Genomic DNA, 27,753 nt, shown 5'->3' with positions numbered 1-27,753 from the left:
GAAAAGGTGCATGTTGTGTGTTTTACACCAAGGACCCTCAAAGAACAAAGGATCCTTTGAGTGCAGAGTTTCAGTGGAAGCTGTCAGACGTGCCCATTCTTCTCTGCTTCGGTGTTTAGGATTATCCACTGCTGTGATGGAATGCAGTTTACCTCACAAAGAGAGACACATAACGTCTGTCAGTCACTCATGTGTAGCTTCAGTCCTGCTCTTTTCACTCAGGTGACAAACAAATCCATGTCTGCCAAGGTAAACTGTCTTTGTGTTGGCCCCCACTGCAGTTATGCTAGTGTGCAAACACTCATCACAGTATCATGTAAACACAGTTGTTAATTTTCAACATATGAATAAAGGCTAATTAAATAAAGCACTGTAAATCTTCAATTAACCCAGAGTATAATGTGACGACAGCTAATAAATACCAGCTAATTACATTGATCCGGCTGCTCAATGAACCAAACAATTAAGGTTTTTTGGAACGGCTTTTCTTTGGAACCTATGCCTCCCTCTGGTGATGGTTTTAAAGTAACGGCCATGTTGCATCAATGTGACCATCACTGGTCTGCTGGTAACTGTTTGTTGCCATAGTTTTTGCAGTGTGTCCCTCACCTTTGGCACAAGTCAGATCCCTGTCTGCGGCTTTTCAGTTGGTTCTAAATGTTGACTCAGCAGCGGTCGCCGTTAGTCGTCTGATGTTCATCTTCGTGACTTTGTTCACGGAAAGAGAAAGGCAACTAATAAAAGTACCTACAGGTTGAGAGGAAATCAAAGAACTTATTAGTGTTCAAATTCATCTCATCTGAACATGCCAGTACAAGCACATTTTCATGATGTGGCATCTGGGAAAACAAAAATAAAGACCTACTTATCAGCATGCTTCAGGAGAAGCTAGTTGTGTATTCAAAGTCCAAACGTCCATTTTCCCTTTTAGGATGAGGAGTGCAGACTACTGCCTGTCCTCTGATGCAGGAAATGAACATATGTACATTGACATTTACATTTACTCATATAGCAGACACTTTTATCCAAAGCGACTTACAACACAGGTACAAGGCAAGCAAGAATCTAAGTCAAGGAGAAAACATCAAAGCAAAGTCCTATCAGATATGTGGGAGTTGTTGTTGGCTGTAGTCTTTATGGTGTGTTCAGGTGCCACTTTTTAGCCCACCTGTATGAGCATTTTCTTAAAGAAATGTATATAAAATACAACAGTAATATCAAGTTGGTTTAGAATGAAGCCTGGGGAAAGATATCAGTTTCCTAAATATCCTTGTTATTTGCCAAAGTGTAATGTTGTACAGTACACGCACTGTACGTTAGGAGTACAAAAAGTATACCTAATTACACAGTATATATAATTAGTACACATTTGTTTGTAGTTGTGCAGTACGAGGCTAACATTGACACCCATTTCAAAGTTTTGACACATGAAATGGGAGGAAAGGTTTGTGTAGAAGAATGTAGAGGAAGTAACCTCTGAAATGTTGTGTTGCAAGTTAAGGCGTGTATATTTAGAAACTAGATGAAGTTTATCCTAAATATAGTCGTATGTAAACTTCCACAGTAGTGAGAGGTTATCTGGCCCCAGTCTGGTATCAGTGGTGGGGCCTACGTCATTCTGGGCTAGTAATTTCAATACTATTTGCTTAATCTCAGTACAAGATGGCTGCAGATGATAGTCTACATATCCAGGAAGTAGCGGGCTTGATGGATGTGGGTTCGAAAAGACCAGATGATAACACAAATTTGTTATGTACATCAGCACGTGGGAGCCGAACTGGGACGTTGGCCTTGGTCTGCTCATTAATGCATGTGTGTACATTCACATGAATGTCATATATCACAGTGGTAAGTGCAGCTCATTAATCCTATTATCAGTGTTATGAGACAGACCGGGCTCCGTGGAGCTGCATCTGCTCCAGTCCAAGGCCTTAGCTCTGGCCCATGCCTTTGTAAGACTTTTCTTATTATTTATTTTACAAGCTTTAACATTCTTGCCTGGCAGCTGTGCAGCATGTTGTGGAACTGAGCTGAGAACCTCTTAAGTTACCAGTGATCTGGAAAAGCCAGCTCTGGTTGAGCTCTTTAGTAGGGAAGACATGGACCTGCAGCTTCTTCAAAGCTCTGTGTGCTGCCACCAGCACCAGTGTTCTATGATTCAAGTTCTAGGTGACTGGAAATTACAAGCAGCCAATCAGTTTATACATGTGCAGTTTGATTGAACGAGGAATTTGGACCAATATTTGCTTAAGTGCAATTCTGATTTCCTATAAAAGTGGCTTTGTCATACTGTAAGTATCCCTGAGGCAGATAGTGTGTATTGTTTGTGCATGTGCCCACATGTGGATATCTGTGTGTGTGTGTGTGTGTGTGTGTGTGTGTGTTTGTCTGTGTGTGTTGAAGAGACAGAGAAACCCCGAGGTTAATGGCATTAGCAGGCAGTGATTGGGGCTGATGGCTTTCTGAGGCCATAATAGCCACCTCGTTAAGTGTTTACTGTGAGCCATTCCACATGTCAGATACAGTCAAGCAACCAGAGACAGAGGATCATGGGGCCGTCGCAGCCTGGGATGCTGGGTGGGGAGGTGACAGAGAATGGGGTCAGCTGGCTAAAAAGGAGGGCTGTTCAAATAAGTCATCACTTTAAGCGGTGGTTTAGAGTTGTTGTTTTTTTGTTTTTTTTCTATAAAACTCTTCTGGCAATTCAGCTTTATTTAGACATCCAGGAAACAGAACCAGGATCTGATCCAGCACACGTCATCCACACGTCCACCTTGCTAAAGTCTCTTTAAGCAACACAACTTGCCTGAACTGAAAAAGCATTTGGGATGGATTTAATTGCAGGGATGGATAGTGACAAACCTATTCATTCTCACTAATGGACAATAATGATGGGACCTGTGGTTGTGATAAACAGGACCCTGAATAACCTTTCTAATTTTTTCAGTGGTGAAAGTGCACTGTGTGACCTATACAGGCGGATTCTGAGTCAGCAGGCTGCTTTTGGTTTGTACCAGGGATTTTCCCGCAGTCTACAGTAGTGACTTTAGTTGTGCTCTATCTGTGCTCTATCTGCCAAGACCATATGGAAAGAATTAAATATAATACACTTACAGAAAAAATAGAAGTGGCAGCCTCTACAGCCAAATGCTGAAGCTGTGAAAACACTACTGTATTAAAGAACCCTCACATTTCTATAGGAATTACTGTTGAATTATTTTGGTAATTTATTAGTTTTTAGCATTTTTTTCCAGATTCTCCAAATGTGAGTAATTGCTGTTTTCCTTTCTGTTTCTATTATTGTACATCAAGCAAATATAAAGTCTGATGTATGTTACAGTAGGTTTCCTTCATTGACCACTTTTTCAACCTGTTGCTGTTAGTTTTATGAAGTCCATATTATAAACGTTTTAATGTTTTAAACATAGTTTAAGTAGTTATAGTTTGGTTTTGCCTTGTTATAATTAATTGTTCTTCCTTTAATGAGGTGTCTCTTGGGTTAATCTGCCTTGTGCATCAATAACTGACCTCCTTTTAACACGTTTTTTTAATATACTTTCACAATGAATCAATCAAAACTTTTTTATATAGCTGCATTTATACATTGCAATTCAGAGTGCTTCTCAGATGAGTGAAAGTTGAAGAAACGTGTAAAATAAAAACACAGTCAAAACAGTGACAATAACACAACGAGTATTAAAAATGTAATGTAACCATTATTAAACAAAACAAATCCCATTTGAAGTTTTTTACATGGTAGATCTAGCTCCAAGATGGCAGCATTACACAATTAAACAATGCAGCCAGTAAGAAAACACACACACTGATTGATAAGTTACACAAAATCAACAATCATTGTCAACAAAGAAGGAATCATTCATCACAGAGTTTACATTGGCCTTGAGACTGAGATGCATTTAATTTCCCTCTGCTGGTTTTTCCAAGCATATAAACTCAAGTAAAACTACATTATAACGGTGATTTTACATAATTAAATACTGAAGGATAGAGGATTAAAAATTACTTCAATGCAGTCAAGGTGGATGGTATAATTATAATCTTCTGCTGGCATGCAAGATTATAACAGGTTCAACAGCTGTGGTAATGTGGGTAATAAATTTAGTTTGGTGTATTGCAAAATAAACAAATGGGAAATTAAATAGCTAATATTATATTGATGTACAAATCCTGTAATCTTAATTTTTTTTTTTTAATTCAGGTGAAGGGGATTGGCGTGGTGTCGGGTTCACTATCTCAGTGTTGTGAGCTGAAGTGCACGCTGGGGGTCATCCTCTAAAGGCCCAAACCTCAGAGCTGTTTATCAGATAGCTAATGAAGCAGAGCAAACCCGCAAAAGGTAGGGGGAGGGGGGCTAAACTGGTGCAAAGGAGAAAAAGATGAAGTAGTTAAATGTGGGAATACCCACAGTGAAACCCTTTAGCTGTTATTGCCAAACAGAAGAATAAACTACCGTATTCTGAATTGACTGAGCTTTAGACCCACTGCAATGACACAAAAAAAATCCACATGATTCTATTTATTACATTCCCTGGTTAAAAATCGGCCGAGGCCATATCACTCAGCTCCTGTCGTAAACATTTTCTCTGGCTACGAGAGAAGCTGAGCTCCATTTCCAGCTCCCATCATCACAGCTATCCGGTTTACTGTGTGTTATACATTCGTCAGTGTGCTCCACAGGAAAGAGGAAAAGAGTCGACTTCATTACAAGTTCAAAATATCACCCGGTCACATGATCAAAACAGTGTTAGTGTCAGTGTCCCTCTTTGATATTTTGATCGTTTCCAGTGATAATTAATTCTTCTCACCTCACAGGCCGAGTTGTGAGGCCACATCTAAGGTCTGTTGTTTAATTTTGTCAAATACATTCTGTAACATACAAGATGGGTGCAGCTCATTAATCTTTATATTACCAGTTAATTGTTTTTTGTTGTTGTTGTTAATGTGTAGTCTGGAAAATGGCCTACCAAATGGCAAAAATATATAAAGTAAAATATACCTGAGGCTAACATTAATTCTGTATTTGTGAAATGTTCTGAAAAATGACTTGTCAATCTGAATTGTGCTTGTGCTTCTCTCTGCTCCAGTCTCCTGTTGAACACTCTGGACCTGAATGTTTTTCTGCTTAACAATTTGTGAAATCACTGTCCATGTACTTTTATTACTGTGCTTATTGTTTTATCTGTTTGGCTGCAGTGTGACAGACGAACATATTTTGTTAATCAAAATTTGTGTAAGTGAGGACAAAATGTGGAAACACAGATTGTGCTGGGGCACTAAATGTGGGAAACACAAACACACATTGGTTTTTGTTCCGCCCTCAGTCAAACGTGGAGGTGTCGTTATATGGTTGAATAACAGTGTGAGAGTCTGGTTTGTACATCAGGGGCCAGAGGGTAAGGGGTCAGAGTTCAGGCACAGGGGAGCCATCAGCATCCAGCAGTCAGGTGACCCTTAACGATCCTCAGTTAGGACGGCCTCTGCTCCCTGAGGAGGAGCATTCCATTTCTATATGTGTGTTTGAGAGCAGGGATGCACATAACAAACACAGAACCCCAGATTCATGAAATACTTTTTCTGATTTGAGGTAAGCTCATAGGTGGCCTACTTTGTCCATACTCTAACACACCAGCACACACACAAATAAACTTTGAAGGCTATGTGAGTAACAGCCATATGGGCATAAAGGGCTGTATATATGTTCATGATCCCCAGAAATTGTTTTCTTTACCTTTCCGCCTCCTCTCTGGTCTGGTCTGGTCTTTGATCTAAATCCTGGTTCGTGAAAAGTTGCACAAACAATTCGCCATAGTTACATCAAATTCATGCTGTCACAGCTTTTGTTCCAATATGTTGCTGACATTTCTGTGAGAAAAAAATCTGAACATCAAAATCCAGTCGGCAGACTTGAAGTTTATCACAGAGGTTCATCCCTTTTGTTCATGCTCCCAATCAGATATACCATAATGCAATTATAAAAATCATCTGGAATCAGATTATTTAGTCATATTGTTTTTTTTCATGTAATGTAATAAACATCAGAGCCTCTAGGGGTTGCTGCTCTAAAATTATATTCTGTGTGTGTATGTGTGTGTTTGTACACATGTGTCTGCAAAATACACATATGAGTGCTATGGCAGAGGGATTACAGATCTGCTAAAAGCTTCTGCTTTGTCCAACTTCAACACATAAAACATTCTAATGTGGCTGGATGGAAAACACACACACACACACACACACACACACCCTGCATTCAATAGAAATCCAAATACAGCAAATAAAGTGTGCTGATGTGCTCCTCAGAGAACGACACAGGCAAAGTCATTTCAATAGAGGCTAAGAAAGCCAAAACTCGTCCCCCTTCCTATTGTCCTGCTTTGCTCTGCTGTACATGAATCACTTTTTATATTGTGCGTGGCTGGACTCACACTTGTGACACTGATAGTTTCAGATCTCCTACCTGGCTGTGGGTGGATGTGTCACTGTACATAAACTGTGCTCTGCATTGAACTTTCAGAGTGATATAACTCGTCCTAGCTTTACTTCTGACTGACTCAGTGTCTCTAAGAAGCTCTTTTTATGTCTAATCTGACCTGCTGCCAGTTAACCTCATTTGTTAATGTACCAGGTGTTTTTTATTTTCATTGAAGCATATTACACTACTTGTCCTGTCTTTTGTCCCCTCTGTCCAAGCTTTTTGAGATTTGTGAGATTTTGCCTGAATCAAAGTTTTTGTTGTCTTTGTCCTCTCTACACTAAAAATTTGTTGCAAATGATTTGCAAATTGTTGGGTTCTCTTTTTGTTCTTTTTTTTCCTTTTACAGTGTCCCAACTTTTCTTGAAATAGGATTTGTATGTTTTGCTGTGTTTTGGTTTTTGTTATCCAAGGAGAATAAAATATGTGCAGATACAAGAAGGAAAGTTTCTCTGCGCTACTCTAAGAATTTGAAGACATGGAAGTACAATCACGATTTGACTTAAATCATAAATACGAATCCACAGTCTGTGTCCTAGAAAAACTCATATATGATAAGAACCAAAGTCAAGAAACATAATAAATTAAATTTGTGATACTTTTCTGGACTTTATATAACTTTGGAACTTAAACTTGTTGATATTTTCTTCCAACCCACTAAGACCTGCTCAGTCCTCCTGTCTTACTCAGTAATGTCATTTGTCAGTTCCTGTGCTGATGTGAGTGTCTGTCTGTCGTTCTGTCTCTGTCCCCGGTGAGCCTCTTCTAATCAGGCTGGACGGGCCAAGGGTCAGCAGCTCCGACCTGCTGGCTCTGGTTCACCATAAATATTATGGAACCACGCACAGACGCCCTCGCTGGCTGTTTAATGTAGTGGTGGGTCCACTAAGGAGCCCAGACTATCAGCTTTCACTGGAGTACATAGACCCATAATAACACTGCTTACATATTATTTACAAGTACAAATGGGGAACACGAGTGAGAACTGGATGCTGCTGTACTTCTTTTCTGTAAGTTCATCATCTCTTGAACTTTACAATGAACTTTTCATGTGTGTTACGGTGTTGTTTTTAGTTACTGGGCCATGTCAGTTTTCTGTGAATCTGCTTTGTGTCCGTGAGCATGCACGGCCACACGTGCGCTTTTGTGTGTGCCAGCAGGATAGTGGGCCTGTGGGATTTCTCAGTCCTCCTTTCCCACGGTATGCATCCCATGGGCCCTTGTGGTGACGTCAGGACAGAGGTACGGGCGAATGCCCTGTTCAGAGGTCGCAGGTTCACTTCCTGTCTGTCAGGACTGAATTGAGCAGTGTCCAGTGTAGAGCTCTACACTGCTTTTATGATCTCTCAGTGGTTTAACCTCTCTGTCTCTGTCTCTTTCAGGCCATGTGGCTGATGCTTCAACAGGAGGAGCCTGAGGATTTCATCATAGCGACAGGGGAGGTGCACAGTGTGAGGGAGTTTGTGGAGAAGGCCTTCAAACATGTTAGGAAAACTATTGTGTGAGTGCAGAAACATGAACACACACAAAGCACCCCTTTCAGACATGCGTTCCCATGAAAGTTCTGTCAGTTTCCGTGTTGGTCTCATGCTAGTCAGAAAAAGTACTGTAGCATTTCTGTACTGTTTACCGTATGGCTCAAGTTAACACAAAAGGTTAAGTATAATCCTGGGAGATGATATATGTGTGCATTTTGTTTTGCGTTCTTAAAAGCAAGTGAATCAGTCAAACTTTATTTGTATAGCACTTTTTGTATAGGTTTATGCAGTTCAAAGTGCTTTATAGATGACTGACAATCTTATAATAACTAATTAAACCAGAAAACAAAGTAAAACATTTAAACGCAGAAATACACGCACAGAGAGTTATGTCTCACTACTAATGCGCTTTAAAAAGGTGCTTTAAACACAAGTAAAATCATTTCAAAATCAACATGGAAGCTGAAAGGCAACTAGTGTCAGGACTAGGTCTAATGTGGTCTCCTTCTGGTTCTGTTTAGTACATGTAACAGAGTTCATGTTCTGAATCAGCTTTAACAGATTTATGTTTTGGGATAAAACGTAAAATTCGTTCTAAATTAATATTTTTAAGATAATCATCTTTAGGTTGTAGACACATTTCTTTTACACTAAAAGAGACAAAAATGATTCTTAAAAATTCTTAGTCAATGGAGACAAAACTCCTCAGAAAACTCCATTAATCTTCAGAACACTGGAATAAACGACTAAACGTAGATTCTTCTCATCTGCTTGTAATATGAATATTGGAGCAAAACATGTTAAATTCCTAATATTGGAATTAAATGTCAGTCACACAGTGTTTCGTATTTTCTTAACTATTATTCTTGCTCTTGTTGGACTGAATGAGCAGCTAATTTCGCTCTGTAATATATAAAAGAAAATGCATTAACAAATCCCTTAATCATGTTGATAGCAGAAAGAAAGAGAGTTTGGCATTATTATTATTATTCCAGAGAAATAAAGAGTACTGTACATGCTAAATAGCCTGGAAGAGAACTCAGATTGTTCCTCTTCCTTTGTTATTCTTTTAATTTTTCACAGTGTCTGATAATAAACATAATGTATTTTGTGAAAAGTCACTCTGTCACCCTTTCAGTTGCACATCTGTGTCCCCTCCTGTGTGTCATCTCTCTTTCATGTCCTTCTTGTGTCCTGGAAGACACTGACATGTTAGTAACGTGGTGTATGTGGCTCTTCTCAAACCTGTAGTGTTGATTTCAGAAAAAAAGGCAGGTGACATGTTTTGTCTGCGTTAGATGTTAAAGAAACAAACAGCAAAAGACATAATCGGGGAGAGAGAGCCACAAGCAACTGAACCTTTGAACAGCTGTGAGATATTTTTTTTTCTTTCCTGTTAAGATTTGTGTGTTTTCAGGTGGGAGGGAAAGGATGAGAAGGAGGTTGGCCGCTGCCAGGAGACAGGGGTGGTGCATGTGAAGGTGGACCCGAAATACTTCCGTCCAACTGAAGTGGTGAGTCAGGTTTCTCTTGGTTTTTGCATTTTTCTTTTAGACATTATGTACTTCAGTGTATTTTTGATGTTAGTAGTTCCAGTGTTGCATTTTCACTATCTAGAGAGTAAATAAAACGGCAGTCAGGTTAGTGGGTTATCCAGCTGTCTTAGAGTTAACACATACTTTCTGTTTACCATAGTGTACAAGTAGACAACGGCAGTGTCATCTGCATTATTGTCTACATATTTCTTTTTGTACTTTGTGTATGTCTGGAGGATTTAAGCCACAAGAAGGCAGACTTGGGCCTAATCACCCCTGACCGACATCCGCATTTCTTCCTCGTGAGCTTCTGCTTTTCCACAACATAAACAGAAGTCATGGCAGCATTTAAATAGATTAATTTTGAGACCACAGCAATAGAAATGGCAGCAACCAAAGCATAAATGTGTATGCAGGTAGTTCCAGACAGGCTCAGTCATTTTTTTCCCAAAGCTCTCCACTATTACCACTGTGATTTGAAGCTGCCCCCACAGGCGAGTGTAAGGTGCCTGGTGGATCAGTGGTAGAGCATCGGGTTGGAATGCAGAAGGCCACAGGATCAAATCCTGCCCCACCAGGTATGGCCCTTGGTGCCTGGGTGGGGCACTATACCCCGACCCTTAGAGCTTAAGGCAGGTTTTCTGGTACCACAAAGCTGGCAGATCACCATGGTGCAGGATCAAAGCCGCTTAGAAAAACCCAGGCTTCACAGAGCCATTCATACCCAGTTCATGGTATCAAGCATAAAGGCCTTACTCATGTGTGGCGTGGTGGTGTTCATTATTTCCACAAGTACGATTGGGTGTTGTTTCAGTGTTCATGATTCTCATTAAAGTTCTCCTTATTAAGTTGGATTCGTAGTAAATTCTGTTCTGAATCCGGTATTTTTGGTTGAGAGACAAAAACAAATAACAATTGCAATAGCAATTGTATTTTACTCACATGTTTTGTTGACACACTGCATAACAAATGATGTGATGTTCAGTCCAATCAGCAGGTCCTGGCCTGTAGGCAAAACCTTCACAAACTGTAAAATGCTTATTTCACCCAGGAGCTTGACTGAGCAAAGCAAGTTAGAAAGTGAAGTACAGATTAAAAACACACTCCACGGAATAACTAGCCCACGCTGCATTAACCCCATTAATGATAGTAGTTTGGTTATACTTTATTATTATGCAGTTGTTTTTTGGCAGTAACATCTGTTTCTGTTTTTGTTGTTTTATGCACTGGACAGTTTATAAGCAACAAACTACAGCTAAAGGATAAAGTGATTCTGAAGTGATGAAGCTGAATAGATTTGTGACCCAGCACAGTGCATGTTTCCTGTTCTTTATACCTGATCCTGAAATGAATGTAACATGTGTATCTGATTGCCGGTCATTGTGTCTGGAACCATACGCTTATCAGCTGTAACGGGTCCAGCTGACAGCCTTGGGCTGCTCATTGCATGCTCAGCTGGAAACAAGCCAGTCCTCCTCTTAAACACTAATGTAGGCTGCATCCTGCCAGTTGGTGCTTAGTGCTGCTCATATTCAGCTAGTGAGTGATGGACATACTCTGCTAGTAAGTCTGTTTGTAGTGAGTCTGTGCTGCTTTGATAGCCAATGAGAAGTATTTGGGCGTAACGTTCTATCTGCACAGATGAGTGTACAGCTGTGAGCATCCAAATGAAAAGATGTATGTAACCAGTGCATTATCCATCCTTTTCTTTCAAAGTGACATGTGTCTTTGAGGTCTGGGAGGTCTTTCTCTCATCAATGTGACCCAAGGGTATTGTGGCTTGCTATAGGGTTACCCCGAGGTGTTGTGGCCGAGATTAGCTGCCAGGTCCTCAGTTTAAAGCCAGGAGCAGCCCTCTGCTGAGCTTTGGCCTTGCAAGATTAGAGTTGAGATCCAGTTGAGTGATAGTGGAGGATTAGTAATGAGGCCCCGTTGACTGATTCACACACACACACATACACACACACCCCACCTGTGGCTGTATTTTTTTGTGAATGTTGGCTCATTCATTCATGGTCCTAACCCTGAATCTATGCTGAAAAAAACTCTATAATGTGGTCAAGTCAGCCAACAGTGACCTGTCAGCAAAAAAACTGTTAGATATCTTTTCACAAGAGCTTTCACAATCTCTCAGCAAACAGTATCCCTCGTGTTGTTGATGCCAGCCTAATGTGTCGACATGTGAGAAGTATGGAATGCAGTGTATAAAAATATCAGACAGCCCAGTCGATTGATGACGGTGAAAGTAGGTAATCTTTTGTGTGAGTGCAGGTAAACATCCACTCAGACTTCAGCAGGGAATTAAGTCTGTGCAGACAGTTTCAAAACAATTCACGACCGAAGCAGAATAATAACAAAAAGGTTCAGTGGAGACGCGTTTATGAGCGGCAAATGTTTCATCTTAAGAACATTTTATAGGCCAGGAAAAAAAGTCCCCCCATAGTTTCAGCCTGTTATTTTATGCGCCACCTTTTCTGTGATTACATGAAGAGGCATCTATACACCCAACATTAACTTTATTATGTACACCTTGCTAGTACCGTGTTCAACCACTTTTGAATTCAGTGAGGTGTTGAAAACATTCTGTTCAATTATTGGGTTGAGATCTGGATGACTGTGGAGGCCATTTTAGCACAGTGAACTCTTTGTCATCTTCAAGAAATCAGTTTGAGATTATTTTAGCTTTGTGACATTGTTTGTTGTCCTGGTAGAAGTAGCCATCAGAAGATGGGTCCACTGTAGTCATAAAGGGATGGACATGGTCAGCAACAAAACTCAGGTAGGCTTTGGCATTTAAATGATGTACAGTAGGTCCTACGGGGCCCAAAGTGTGCCAAGAAAATACCCCCTTCACCATTAAACCACAACTGCCTGAGCAGTTGATACAAGGCAGGATGGATCCACTCTTCCATGTTGTTTACACCCAATTCCAACCATCTGAATGCTTCTTTTTTGGCACTTGTAAAGGGAAGCCTCAGGTTTAGGTCCTTAGCTGACAGGAGTGACACACGGTGGGATCTTCTGCCACTGTGGTCCATCTACTTCAAGGTTTAATGTGTTGTGTGTTCAGAAATGCTCTGCTGCAAACCTCGATTATACCGATTGGATATCTGAGTTACTGTTGCCTTCCTATCAGCTCCAACCAGTCTGTCCATTCTCATCTGACCTCTCTCATCAACATGACATTGTCACCTACAGAACTGCTGCTCACTGGACATTTTCTCTTTTTTTAGATAACTCTCTGTGAACCCTAGAGATGGTGGTGTGTGAACATTCCAGTGGATCAACAGTTTCTGAAATACTCTGACCAGCCTGTATGGCAGCAACAACCATGCCACATTCAAAGTCACCTTTGTTCCCTATTCTGATGCTGTGTTTCAGCTGATTTCAATCTAGACCATAATTAAGCAACCTTGTTATATTCGGCTTTCTTTGGAAGACTGGTGATATAAACGGAAAGGTGGTTTGCGAAACTCAGATAGGGGATTAGGGAAACCTAATTTCCCCAGGAAGATTTCTGCTGGAGAATGGTAATTTCTTTGCCATATATTCACATAATCAGCTGTCTAGTCATCTCTCTCCATGTTTGTTACGCATGTGCGTATCAACAGGTTGCAGACAGGGAATTGAAAGGCTCCAGATTTGTGTTCTGCTGCATGTGTACATAGATTTCCAGCAACCAGGTTTCCTAAGGATGCAAACATGGCTTCTGTATCTTAAAATGTATTGTTCTAATATGGAATTGTTTTCTTTTTTATTTTCTTTAATGCTTTATGATTTTTTGATTAATTGACCTGTTGTTTCACTTCATGTTCACTTAGCCTTTGTGGCTTGGTTGTGCAGAATTTCAGTGAATGAAACTCACTGAGCTGCAGGTTCTGTTACTTGGAGCAAACAGGGGGTTAAGTTCTCTGCTCTGTCTAACTGTCTCTTTATTTCTATGGAGTTTTAAAGAAACTGAAAAGTGTTTAACCTCTGACCCCTTCAGACAGGAAGTGACTGACACCATGGCTCACAGCTCAGCATTGTGCCTCTCCTCAAGTGGAAATACCTGTCATCAAGTGTGTGTATGTGTGTCCACATTGATAACTGAGCTGACTCAGACCGTTTTAGTGTCATGTTTGCTGGTACGGTAGAAGAAAATTTAGATCCGTGTGCAGCCTGAGTGCAAAGTGTGTGTGGCTGTATGTGAGCGAAGTGTGTCCCTGGGCTGTGTGCTAATATATTACTGATGCATCATTATCCCTGTCAGTGTGTATGTCTGACATGAGCTCATTTATCTCCAGAGCCCCTTGGGAGAGGAGTAAGCAACGTGGGAGTGGTACGAGGGGTTGAATATGCAGGTGTGTTTCACACGTGGTTTGTCCTTAGTGCGTATTTGTTTGGGACACAGGGTCCCAGTGCTGCAGAGGTGAGAGCGAATTTGTCTGTGGTCGTCGAAGCAGTTTACTGGATTTCAAACATAATTTTTAAAAAGCAAACGAGCGAGCTTCAAGCCTCTGCTGCAGATAATCACATGTGAAAGACCTGTGGTTCATAGCTGCCAGGGTTGTTTTAAACAAAGGTACAGGTAATTTTCAGACTGCTCCGTTATGGCTGCTCTTTGTTTCAGATGTATTGGCTTTCCAGCTCTGTCAGTCACTCTTGTCAGCTTGTGGGTTTCTGCCAGCAGTGAGGTTTGGCTCAGGTAAGCGACCTATACCTGAGCCTTAGGGAAGGTGTGTCTCTGCATGTTATGCTTTAATGGTTCTGATTAGTTTTAGTTGCCAGGTAATATAGAGTATCATGACCGTGGAGAATTCTGGTGTGATCAGATTGTTTCCTCTGTCTGGTTCTCACAATTAGAAGTTAGTGAGGGATTTACAAAAGAGTCTGTTTGAGAAGATCCCTCACTTACTCTGCATGAATCAAGAAGGGAGCAACACAGGTGAAGGAAGAATGGTGTTCATATTAGGACAATGTAATGGATAAATATGGATGTCTGTTGAGTAATCGTCTGTCTAGGTCTGTGGGTGTTTTTGATATGGGAAGTCGAGCACAGAATATGCTTGGAATTCCAGTCACAATACGAATGGACGTCAGACTAAAACTTTTTTAAAAAGCCTTCAGTGTCCACCACTCTCCTCTTCAAACATGTGATTTCCTGTATTTAGCACTTCTGTACTACTGGGGCCATGGTGAGTCACTTGAGTCAGTCCAAGTAAACCTGGCACATGTTCCTTTTTGATTTAGCTATTTTAACTTCAAATTATAATGCTTTTGGTATCAAACAACAATGCATTTTACTGCTTAAATCAACTTAATTGCCTCCATGAACTACTGCTACAGTTGACCTTGAACTGCAGTTTCCAAACAACTTTATTATTAATAATAATAATAATAATAATAATAATAATATGTTTTGGGACCTCCAGCCCTCCCACGACCTGGAACAAGTTAAGACGGTGCACATTAATTTTTAACTCCCACGCCTTGGCCACATATTCAATTACGCAATAAAACTAAACCAGTCAGCCATTTGTACCACCTGCCTAATACTGTGTAGGTCCCCCTTTGCCACCAAAACAGCTCTGGTCCATTGAGGCATGGACTCCACAAGACCTCTGAAAGTGTCCTGTGGTATCTTGCACAAAGGTGTTTAGCATATCCTTTATGTCCTACAAGCTGCAAGGCGGAGCCTCCGCGGATCTGATTCACATAGTGTTCGCTAAGACCATTTCTTTCGCAGGTAAACATGCCATCAACGTGATGTCAAAGACCAGGCTTCGTTCTTCCATTGCTTCATAATCCACTACTCATTCTCATGTGCCCATTGTAGACACTTTGAGTGGTAGAGAAGGGTCACCATGGGCACAGGCTAGTCTGTGACTTCACAGCCCAACAAACTGCAGTATACTGTGTGACACCTGCCAATTTGACCAGAATCAGATTTTTCAATCATTAGTGCTGGACTAGCTTTTGTGTAGGATACAAACTGGCAGGATATACTTTGCTTCCCACGTTATCGGTGAGGCAATGACCTGTTCGCTGCTTGTACTTCCTTGGACCTCATTTCGTTGATGCTGACCAGTGCATACTGTGAACTCGCCCACAATACCCCTTTAATGAGAAAATCGAATCGAATCTACCAGTGGTTTTAATGATGTGGCTGATCAGTGTACAGTAAAACACACTATGTAATGCAGTTTGGATTTGTTAAGTTCGATCTATTAGAGACTTGACACCTGTTGTTTTATTGGTAGTTGATAGATATAGATGTGGGTTTTTTAATGCAGTTTTTTTTTCTTTTTACTTATTAAAACTTCAACCCTATTTATTTATTGGAGATTGTAATGTGTCTAAAACCCAGGTTATACCATGGGGATTTTGTTTGTCAGTGAACAAGTAAGCATTTGCATGCAGTTAAGTTGGCGTGTGTCAGTGTGCCTGTCCTTGCTAATGCAGCTTGGCTGTCATTCCTCCAAGTTCATGTGTCGCTGGAGGGTATAACCTGCTGCGAGTTGAGTGACAGCTCTGTGGGTTTTGTCCAACCTCTCATGCAGAGAGAGTGTAGGGGGATGCAGTGTGATAAATGTGAAGTTGTCTCTTAATCTGTCTTCATCTTACTCCTGTCAGTGTTTGTATGTCTTTTCCACTGTCATTTTCTCAGCCTTTTGCACTTGCATTTGTCTCAATTACAGTGATGCAACTAGAATATGTAAGCAACACAGTAATGTCCTTCCAGATGAGATTATTACCTTTAGGAGCAAGAACTAAAGCAGACAGTTGTCCCTTTCTCACCTACCACTGATTAGAAAATATAATTTTATCTTTAAATAAGAGTCCAAAGTAAAAAGAGACCAAAGTAAAATAAATAAAAACAAGGCTGTTAAAATGACCCAATCTGTCTAAAACAAGAATTATAATAGCAAGTACCAAGCATAACTGGTTCTAGTTTTAGCACAGTAGCTTTCCAGTGTTCCTTGTCATCTATATTGATAAGCCATCTTTGAATCTTGACAGATTGTAGATTTCCATTGATGTGAGAGTGTCTTGACAGCTGTAGGGCATGTAAGCTAGAAGCACCTCAGCTGAAAGTTAGTGTTTATTTACTCTGCTTTCAAATTTTTTTTGGTCAGATCATTTTGAAGTGGTAAAATGTATAGAACTAGTAAGAAATGCACAATAAAGGTTTCCAGGACCTCAAGGGCTAATCTTCCATTTCTTTCTTTTGTTTTTTAAAAACTGAACATTTTTTTCACTTCCTAGTTAATTAATCAGATTATTTAACACATCATTGCATCATTATCACACTGCTATCACTGCAATTCACACTGGCATGTGTGGGAGGCCATTTATCTCTGTGGCATTTTTGATTGACAGGGAGCACTAACAGTCTCAGTTTCCCCATGTATTAAGAAGTACAAGTGTAAAGGTTTTGTTTGAGTGACATACCAGCATTCCCTGCAGAGCGATTGTACCATCACTAAATGACCGATTACCCTTTTGTTTTAAACATGCAAGTTTATTCTTGTCCTGCAAAAACGTCAATAGCAGAGAGAGATCTACATACCACTGCTCCTCCACAGAGTGTCAGAGTTTGTCATTCCAGGTTATGCAGAAAGGAAAACTCTATTCACTTTATAACTATATTTATACTCTTATGCCTAATTTAAACTGTAAATCTCCTGTAGCCTGATGTGCACCTCCCCAGAAACATACCCACATCTTGCAGGGAAGTAGCCCCTCACTTGGTACTTCCGCCTCAGTCAGTCCAGTCTCGCCTGGTATCCTCTTGCCTTTTCTGCAGTAATTTCAGTAGAGCCTGTTCAACATCTGCAGGATCCATGACTTACATGACCTGCTTAGTTTCAGTCACCATTGTCTGTAGACCAAAAACAAAAAAAACGAAAGATGGTGGTGAAGAGGACTCAGCTCAGTGCCGTAGAAACCACACTCCCAAGTTGTGATTTGATTGTAATTGCAGAGTGACACAGACAACACTAGTCCACATACTCACACTGATGTAGCCTATAGCGTAGAATATTTGCATATATTCAACAAAGGCCATAAATCAAGCTTAACACCATCCTAAGCTTTTGCTTATATCCTGTGCAACACCGTGCTAGTAGGGTTAAGTGATAAAATAATCTTTAACATTATTATGAGAAACATCCCCACATTAACTATGATAAACTAATAAACTGAAACAGTAAAATGTTTCTCTCATATCAACCAGCTGTACATGCCACTGCATGTAATGTCATTTTAGGTGCATATGTTGCAATTGATCGTGAGAATTTAATAAATGCTAAATTTCAAATTTCTACATACAGCCATCACCAAATGTGAAAATGAAAGAATTTTTGCTATATTACAAAAACTGACTGACGCCATTAGGAGGATTGCATTTGCACCTGTGAGATTTTGACAGAGCAGTTGCCCTGCCTGTTTGATTGAATCAAGACAGAATCAAAAGCGCCTAAAATAACTCCTAAGAATAGCACTGTTGACACACCACACCTCTGCCTGTCAACTGCCTGACCATAAATACATGTGCAAAAATCTAAACTTCCTTCTCGCTTCGGATGGCTTTCATACCAGCAAGAGACACTCTACTACATACTCTTATGTGTCATCAGTCTTGACGTCATTGGATAAGGAGCTCAGACAATGGCTCCAGTGATCCAAGAGAATAACGACGTTGCGGTAAACTTGTATAACTGTTGGCAATCAGAGTCATCCCACTTGTATGGGTCATCAATAAGACAAAGACACACCTGCCTGATCGAGTTCGTGAATAATGTTTTGTATTGTTACTTTATTGAACTTAAAGGACACTTCCACTCTAAGATACTCTGACACGATTAGGTTTCATCAGTACATGATACCTGATGCATTCCTCGTGGCTTTGTGATGAAGTGTTGTGACCTGCCTCTGCTACTTCAGTTAATGACCTCATGAGTTTCACAGAGCGTCCTTTGATTACTCCCACAGACAGGTCCTTAACTGAAGGCAGGAATACAGATATCATCTACTAGCAAGGAGAAGGTCACTGAAAACTGAAACTGTTGCAGAGTTGGTGCAAACCCATGAGCCCTAACATACATGTGCATGAGCTATGTTAAAATGCAGTTAGCAAGTCTAGTTCACTACTCATGTGCCATACAAGCAATTATGAACATCATATATTGGCATTAAAAATACTCATTAAACAAGAAATAACAAGAAAGCAACAAGGATATGGTAATCTGTCTATTTTTCCATGTGATTGCTATATCTCAGTGTAATAATAAGCCCTTTTTTCTAAATCTGACAAACAAACTTGACAAACATGTGTCTCCGTATTTACAAAAAGATGCATAATGACCCAAATCACACAGAAAATATAAAATAAAAATACACAAAATATGTCTGTGCCAAGGGCCCAACAATCCATCCATGATGCAAACCATAAAACAGACCAGTAAATGTGTCACGTGTTTGTTGTTTTCTTTCCTACTGTGTCAGAGTCTGTTTGTTACATTAACCATAACCTGGAGCATCACTACACAGGGTATGCACCCAGTAATAATCTAAGCCCACAGAACCTCATTTAAACAACTAGTCCCAAGGCCTTGAGAGGTATAAAGATATAAGAGGTATAAGATTTTACACACATGTCCCAATTAACAAACCTTACAAATTCTCAACCATGGCAGTTTAATTCATTTGCTCAGGGCAAGCATCATGTAGAAGGGCTGGAACAACACACTGAGAGTGAATATATATTGTATGTTGTCATATAGTGTGGAAAAACATTTTGAGTTAAAGAAAACGTAAGGGTTAAAATCGGAGTTCAAGAGTTTAGCATTAGATGATACATTGAACTACTCTGGTAGGTGGTATCAGTCTGAACAAATTGAGAAATTGGGGAACCCTCACCCTCTGTACATAAAACCATGTGACAAAGTACTTCTTACAAAATGATCACGAACAGCCTTTAAAAGCAACTGGAAAATCTGATAGTTAAATGAAAGGCTTCACCATTTTAATTAAAGAGGAAAAAAAGAAAGACGTAAAGACAATTGGAGTGGATTAATCTAGGGGAACTCGGTGTTGTCCAGCTACCTTGGAGATGTTTATACCAGCTGTCTGTTGTTATTAATTAATCAAAAACATATGACAGTCCAGTTTTACTTGTAGTTATTCATAACCTGACAGATGATGAGTGAAAAATAGAGCGAGAGATAATTCTGTCTACTTTAACAGCTCTGAAATGGCCACACTCGTCTGAAACAGTTGGTTTTGAAAAATTAGCGAAATTGTCAGGAGCCAGCCTCCCCAAATCTGTTTGTCTAAAAGGTGTTTGTAGAAGGAGCTGCAGACACTGTGGGACTGTGTGACAAACACTTTGATTAAAGCTTTCTTAGGCCTTTGGATTCAGTGTTGTGGTTTTAGACACAAGGCACTTCTGCACTCGCTGAAGAAGCACAACGGGTGTTGGGTTTCATCTTACTTCAGGCAGGCAGTCCAGACTTCATAAATCCAGTCCCAGTTTCCTTGACGGGCTGGGTTCACAGACAGAACGAGAATCACAATTTTCTCAGATTCAAAGAGAACGAGTCAAGCTCTGTTTAAGTTGCTGTTAAGGGTCTTAGATTGTATAACCTTTTTTCTTGACCCAACCTTACCTCTACCCCAGTCCCTACCTTTACCCCCGAAGTTTCTACACAATAAGACTAGTGATAGACAACTCATGCACTTACATAGTGAGAGGCAGTAAAATAGCAAAAGCCAGAGTGTCAGACTCTGCTATGGAGCAAATTATTCACTCCAACAATGAGAAAAACAGGTATGGCCCCACATACATGAGTGCTGCTGACATAATGGCTCCTGGCAGCCAGTACCTCATACACCTATGTCCCTATGCCCCAGAGAAGACTTTAACACTTGGCCTGTCCTGTTGTGTTGCATAATATTGGCTACTGAATGAACCCTGAGAAATGGTGGCTGTTTCTGAGATTCAAAGTATAAAGTTAGAATTCTCTGTAGGTGTCCGCTTGAGAGGTTTTGCAAAGCACAGGAGGCTCCACAGCCAATCAGCTGTTTTATATTTTACTATCTTATTGTAATGTTTGTAGCATGTTTGTAGCTGTTATTGCTATGGATTCTTGTAGCATTTTGACTGGCAGGTTGATTATAAAGGTACAGAAATTTCTCAACAAAAGAGATTGATTCCCCCTAAACGTCAACAATGCAATGCATCAACAATGCATCAATGCAGTCATTCCGATTGAACTGTAGTTAGAATCTATTATTGTTATTTGTCCACAGAGCAACATGGGCAATAAACTGTCTCAGGATTACATACCTGTCAAGTTCAAAGTAATTAAGTTGGGAGATTCCTGTAGTGCTGTTGTGTGTGTGTGACTGCCAAAAGCCACAAAGAAGATATACTATTGGACTATGGTTAGGATATAGTTAGGGGTATCTGTATTTACTGAATGTAGAAAGTAATCGTTGTACATGCTTTGTAGAGATTTATCATGGCTAAACTTTGACTTTGAAATATTCTTCCATGAATTCAAATTGAAGTGTCACTGTATGGTGTTTGTGTTGATGATTTACTGATTTTGAACCGCCTGAAAACTCATGTGGTGATGGTACTGACTGCACTAAATGCTAGACCATTTAAAATTTACATCTTTGGCATGTTTGCTTCATTTTTCACTGCTAAATGACATGTTTTGTGGTACCCTGTGCACTTGCTCCCAAAACAATAAAATTAGCAGCTGTGGTATTATTGTAACCAAAAGGAAAGATGGACAAAACCACAAAAATAACACCACTGTCGTGAATGAAATATTTCTGTAATTGACTCCTTGGCTTTTATTACAAGGCTGTCACACAACTCATCAGTCAATGCTCTTCTAAATATTAAGGCAGGTCACTATAGTACATCAACACAGCTGTAAGCTGAGGTGTTCACCTTCACTTGTCCGTTATCATTCAGTAAAATATGTTTTTGGACAGTGTGGCCCTGTCTGGTCAATAGGGATAGGGAGGAATGAGCAGCTATTATTATCCTGCTTTATGTCTCTGGCAGCGCAGGGGTGTCAGTCAGAGGCCGGCAGTGGAAGCCAGGGGGCCGGTTAGGACCGCTGGCTCTCTGAGGTGCTTCATCTCGGGGCCGAGGCAGAGAGACCTCTAACTGAACCACAGCTGCTTGGATAGGGAAGTGCTGAGGCAGCAGACTCAGCCGTTTCACTGGGTGGAGTTCATATACTGCACTATAGGTCTTAAACAAGAAGAGGTGGTAGCCAGAAATGAGCCAGTTAATGCTTTATGATCAAGGAACCATTGTTCCAAAGCTTAGATTCACACATCCGTTTTGTTTTATTCTGTACTTGTTTCTCAGAGGCTGTGATTAGCACCACCATCTGTGATCAATTTGTATGATTTATGTGTCAGAAATTTGTGTGTGTTTTAAAAGCAGCATGTGTCTGTTTCACTGTGTCATGCTGGGTGTTGGCGAACAGACTGAGCTCCAAGATTCTTCAGATTCCTCCTAGTAGAAGCCAGTGATAAGGGGAAATGCGAGGTAAGGAGAGGCCTCAGTGTTCTGACAGCAGTTTGCCGTGCTGATGGATTGAGGTGAATATTTGAACACCAGACAGACGTAAAGAAGCAAATGGCTTTTATGAGCCACATGATTTATCTATTGAACAAGCTTTGTCGAGCTCCGCCGGCTGAATTTACGCCACTTGACACACGAAATGAGCTATCAGAGCTGTATTTGGATGTTTGGCAGAGGCCCATGGTACTTTCACCCAAAGGAAGCATGAAATATTAGCATTATTCTAAAAGGTTTCCGTATATTAGGGAGGAATTGGGCGTCCTTTTCCAAGATGCTTCACAGCAGAGCCATTCACTTTTCCCCTATCTAGATTTCTGCTGTCTGGAAAGATCTCTGACAGCCAGACTCTGGTTGGAAAACGATTAAAAAACTATAAATGACAAGGTCGCCGAAGCAGTCGCACATTTTGACTTGTAGTAGAAATTTGGCTCTATGCTTTACGACATACTTGTCAGAAAATCCTATATTAGAAGGATTTTGATATGAACTGCTGGAACAAAATGCAAACATCACATACAGTACACTACAGTATACTAAGTATTTATGTTTACAATGTGATTTTTACCAACACCTACTAAAGAGGTGTGTATCATCAGCAAAATGTCAAAGTGCTAAAATCTTTAAAACTCCATTTTTTTCCCGGATGGAATCATGATGTATAGAGAGGGTGGATTTCAGCTTTTAGATTATTTAGTAGTAAATGTATAAAAAATGAATTATAATATTTTATGCATACAAATCACCTAAAATGGCTTAAAATGTGGAAACTATTTCAGTAGATCATATCCCAAATATGTTCTTAGATACAATTGGACAAACTCTCCACTGTATGAAATTAATAAATGGATTCTAAGCTTGTAGTCCATTAATTTCAAGTGGCTTAAAATTTACTTTTAGCAGTTAGTACTGTATGTTAGTGAAAAAACAAATTTTGTGCTCACGTCACTATAGGTTTGTAAATGGGACGATCGTCAGTCAGCTCAAGATTCTATTTTGTAAACAGAGTGTACAGCAAGTAAGTTCAGAATAAATGTCATTTTAGATCATACAATGGATGCAGTCAAAATGCCCAAAAGGAAACATAGGTTGTAAAAGATAAAGATAGCAAATGTTGGGTTCTGGTGGAGTTTTTTTTACTATAGCAGTGTTAGTTTAAAAACCGCTGTTGCCATGACTGGCTGGTTTGACTCTTACTCCTTTGATGTAAGCGATTGTCCTCATGAGTAAAACATTTAAAGGACAGAAAGTGTTTTTTGCTGAACTATTGTTTTCCTTGCAGTTAGTTCCTGGTTCAGAGATTTCTTGTAATGGTATCATAACAAAACCACAGTCTCCTCAGCATGCTTTGTAATGACCATGAGTTAAACTTTTGGAGAACTGACGTGTTCCAGAGACATTCCTAAGTAAACTGGACTTGGGAGGACTGAGCTCACTACATAATGACTTCTTTAGGGCTGGTGAATCCACTACGGATCTTAGCACTGAGGTTTTTAGGGCAGGATACCAGTTGGCGTGGCCATTTCATGCAATTGGAAATACGACCAGTTGATTAACGTAATTAGATTAGATTATTGCAGATTAACTGTAATGACAAAGATTGCATCATCTTGAACCTTTTGAGTGTTCTCAAAACACTTCAAATAGTCTACACCATAGGAGATGTTTATGTTGATATTGTTGATGCCCACTCTTTATTTAGTTCTCCTATGAGGGTGGCTTGATCTGATTACGTGTAAGGGAGAAGGATCGTAGAGAATACTCCTGTCAAACTGATGCCTTAGTAAATCAAACTACAAAAGATGCCAGTGTGTGCTGAACTCGGAGTAATGAGCTGTGTTCTCATTGCAAGTTTAAATTTGTTTAAATTCGCCTCTAGTAACTAATTTTATAAATTAAAGCTACTTTGTTGAATGTTAAACCTGGGTGGAAAGATTATGTCCGAGAATTACATCTTGAGGCTAGACTGGTTTTAAAGTTTGTGTAGAGTCAGCTAGGCTGAAGCATGGACCTGGATTTGAAGATGGTAAACGTGCTTATGCAAGCTTTAAATGTGCCCTACGATTTGTTAAAGACACAAGAACACAATAAAGTTAGATTCACTTGCCAGGAATTAGCAAAATAACAATTTGTATAGGGCCTTTTGTACAGATTGATGCAATTCAAAGTGCTTTACAGATGGTTGAATGATTTCTGGAACGAAATCAGAGTAACTCTTAAACAGTAAAGCATCACTGTCAACAGACATTGAAGAGTAAGAGTGTCAGATAAGATTTCTCATTTATTGGAGAAATGTTCTTATAATTTTGTTAAATGTGTTTGAAGCCATAGGTTTATTGTGGCTAATATAGACACTGAGGCTGCGTTTGTTACTCCACATTACAATAAGGGAACAACAAGGCATGTGGTATGAATAATATAAGCTCTAGGAATTTAAGAAGCTAGTGCCGATAATTAATGATGAAGCTGGCAAACTAACACCTCAATAGAAACATAAGCCTATAGCCCTGACCAGTGTTCTTTCTATACTATTGGAGGGTACTCTACTGCAAAGATTACAACAGTAAATTCTTACGATAATCTGAAGATTATGATAATTTGTTTGAATTTGAACATGACACAGACATGTGGAAATTTCAGACAGAAATAATAGTCAAAACTCAACAGTTGAAATTTGTTTTATAGACTCTTCTAAAGCCTTTTACCACAAAAATTATGAAAAATAATTTTACTGATGATTCTGGCTGTTAGGTACGTTCATAATGATGACAATAAATTCATGTGAACAATGGAGTTGGATAAGGTGGCCTTTTATCTTCTTTATCTTACAGTGTTTACATGGATCAATTGTCCGTGCAGTCTAATAAATGTGGTACATGTTCTGTGGCTTGTAATTTTCTTATTGAACATCTTATGTGTGCAGAGGATTCGGTGATTTTGGTAATGTTCTCTCTGTATAGTGCTGTACAGTGCCTTCAGTAGTAACTTACTCAAAATACCACATGCAATTTGTCATTTAATATGATGCTAATAAGAGCAATATCATGATAGGGAAGTCCAGATATCCATACGAGTATCGGACATTAGGTCATATACTGCCTATGTGTACTCGTAAAACCTCTCTGATGCTGCACCGGATACCATGTTGATCTGCACAGTTGGACAGAGGTGGAAAAATGTCTGTGGTTTAAAACTGTATAAAATCCCGGTCACCGCCATCTTTGCTTTGGAAGAAGAACATGTGAGAATTTACATTCTTGAAGGATTTGTGGTTTTGAACATCAAGTGTATAGGTGTGCCCTACATCTAAACTGTCGGAGACTAGAAACCTGTTAGAGCTGCTAGAAACTGAAATGTGTTAAAGTTTGAACCATCCAGTCTCTGAAGGTCTTCAGGTGTGTCCCCACTATTGTTTGGACCATCTGTGTCTGCCAGTGTCTCTCATCAACAGTGGAGTGGACTGATGAGGATTTTACTGTCCAGCAACTCATAGTAGAAGTACAACGGTTTAATACTCATAGTGGTACTCTGTATCTGAAAGTAAGAGCGGTGGTGGAAAAAATGTTATCGTGACATCCCTAATTTTAAGGAGTAATGAAAAACAATTTCTTCCTGTGTGGTGTTCTTAAGGAGCCAACAAGCTAACATGTGGCATTGTAATTTAGGAGGTGTTCTGTTTGTCTATGTTTATCTATCTATCTCTGTTGATGTTATTTTAGACATTTTTGGAAATTTATTTTAAATATTTCAGGGGCGGCTTTCAGGTCTACCAATTAAGGTTGGTCAAACAGATGTGTTGTCACATCACTACAACAAATACAACCTCTGACCCAGAAATAAGATTTTAAAACTGTAACATGGGGAGCAAAGAGAAGATTGGGGGAGCAAAGTAGTGTGATGACAGCAGAAGTTAATTTTGAAGCTTTATTGTTACAGGTTCATCAATTTCATGTTTACTTTAATAATCACATAATTAATGGTAAATGTCTGTTTGTACTTGAATGCGAGTCTCTTTTGGGAAAGTCCTGAGTCCCTAAGTGGACTTTCTAGCTCTACATACGTCATCCAACCTCCTCTGCTCATGTCATAATTTCTACAACCACTAGAGGTGCTGAAATATAATATGCCACTTTGCAGCCTAATGGCACAAACACCATAAGCTCATATTTTAAAGGACAGTCTCACAAGTTCATAGAATAGTCTGGCAGTGCCTTGATAAAGTATATGTAAAATAAGCCATTTTATGACATACGGAAAATCAAGTAATAACAAAGACATTATAAATTCAGATTTTTTTTTTCTCGGTTTCTGCAGTGGAAAAGAGCTAATTATCTCTGGTGAATGTGGACCAAACTTTTACCTCTCTAACCCTCCATGCCCAGAATAACTCGTAATGATGTATTTTTCATAGTTAGTACAGAGTAGTCGGTTTTCCCTTGCAGGAGATCATCACTGACTCGGTGTTACCTCCCAGTAACCTGACCCCCTGTGGTTGTAAAATACAGCCTTTAACTGGGGTGTAACTGAGACACACCAACACAATGAAACAAAGAAGCCAGCAGTGTTTTAACATGTTTTTAACCGTGTCCCATTCTTTGTCTGAGTGGACTCTGAGATCAGAGAACGGTCTGTCAAGGGAACACTAACATGGGTGTGTGGATGAGCAAGGAGAGGAGGCGGGTGGGAGAGGAGGCGCGGGCTTTCCGATGAATACTCCTCCCTCGCCACGCGTGAACTGATGTGAATTTAGGTGACAGGCAGCTCTAACCCCTGGAAAAGCATCCATGAGGGAGAAAGGAACCAAGATGGCTGAAAAATGGGATTGACCCTTAACCCTTAGAGTCAGTAATGTGATCCTGATATCTCTATTGTGGAGGCAGAGCTGTGGGGAGGAGGTCACAGGGGAAAGGGAAGGTAGCAGCCACGACGCACTGCTGATTAGAACTTCCTGTGGTCAGCCACAGTGCTACAGCCTGGAAACACACAAATGTAAGCACACATTTTAAACAAGCACAATACTGTAAAACAAGAGACTGCGCTTACAATCACAGCATATTTCCAGTTGTGTTGTGATACTGTGTAATCTGGATACACTTGAATACATTAAAACAATTAACACTAACAAAGAAAAGACATTACACAAGACAAAGGTTTTAAAAGTAGACTTTGTCATTACGTTTAGCTAAATCTGGAACAAGACATAATTTTTCTGCTGCTCGACATGTAAAGTTAAGATGCTTCACCATCATGTTGAACTCAGGTTTATTTAGGATACGTGCATTTGCGTGAAAGACGCTATAAAATCAAGTCACATTTTCTTCAAATTCTGATGCAGTTCTGATTTTACACAAGGATTGGACTGGACAAACCAGTCCAATTGAATAAAATTTATTTGCCCACAATAAAATATATTTATTGTGCTGTATTTTAAAGATTAGTTTCATCACCAAAAGTTTTTTTAGTGATGAAACTAATATTTGGCTCATGATTCTCAGACATGTTTTTCTCAACCTAATAGTGTAGTAAATTAATATGGAATATTTATTTATGTAAGGTGTGTTCATACACCACATGTTTTTATCTGTTTACAGATAAAAACTGTTTGTATCATTATCATCATTCTTTAAGCTAGGCCTCAGTTGAATAACCAAC

The 27,753-nt window shown here is 39.7% G+C and overlaps 1 protein-coding gene across 3 annotated transcripts in view; it reads left to right on the top strand.

Annotated features, from left to right (window-relative positions):
- The window catches only part of gmds (GDP-mannose 4,6-dehydratase), a 165,626-nt gene that overhangs the window by 121,523 nt on the left and 16,350 nt on the right, over positions 1-27,753 (top strand). For 2 of the 3 annotated variants that reach the window (XM_067512265.1, XM_067512268.1), the window contains exons 8-9: positions 7,876-7,994; positions 9,389-9,485. In XM_067512265.1, the coding sequence (XP_067368366.1) occupies positions 7,876-7,994; positions 9,389-9,485 (216 nt within the window). Of the gene's footprint in view, positions 1-7,875; positions 7,995-9,388; positions 9,486-12,739; positions 13,285-27,753 lie in introns of those variants that run through there. The other variant, XM_067512266.1, reaches the window with a different exon arrangement.

The sequence above is a fragment of the Channa argus genome, chromosome 8 (genome assembly GCF_033026475.1).
Source record: "Channa argus isolate prfri chromosome 8, Channa argus male v1.0, whole genome shotgun sequence".
Taxonomy (NCBI): Eukaryota; Metazoa; Chordata; class Actinopteri; order Anabantiformes; family Channidae; genus Channa; species Channa argus.
The sequence above is the reverse complement of the archived record's forward strand: the minus strand, read 5'-3'. Positions and strand labels throughout refer to the sequence as shown.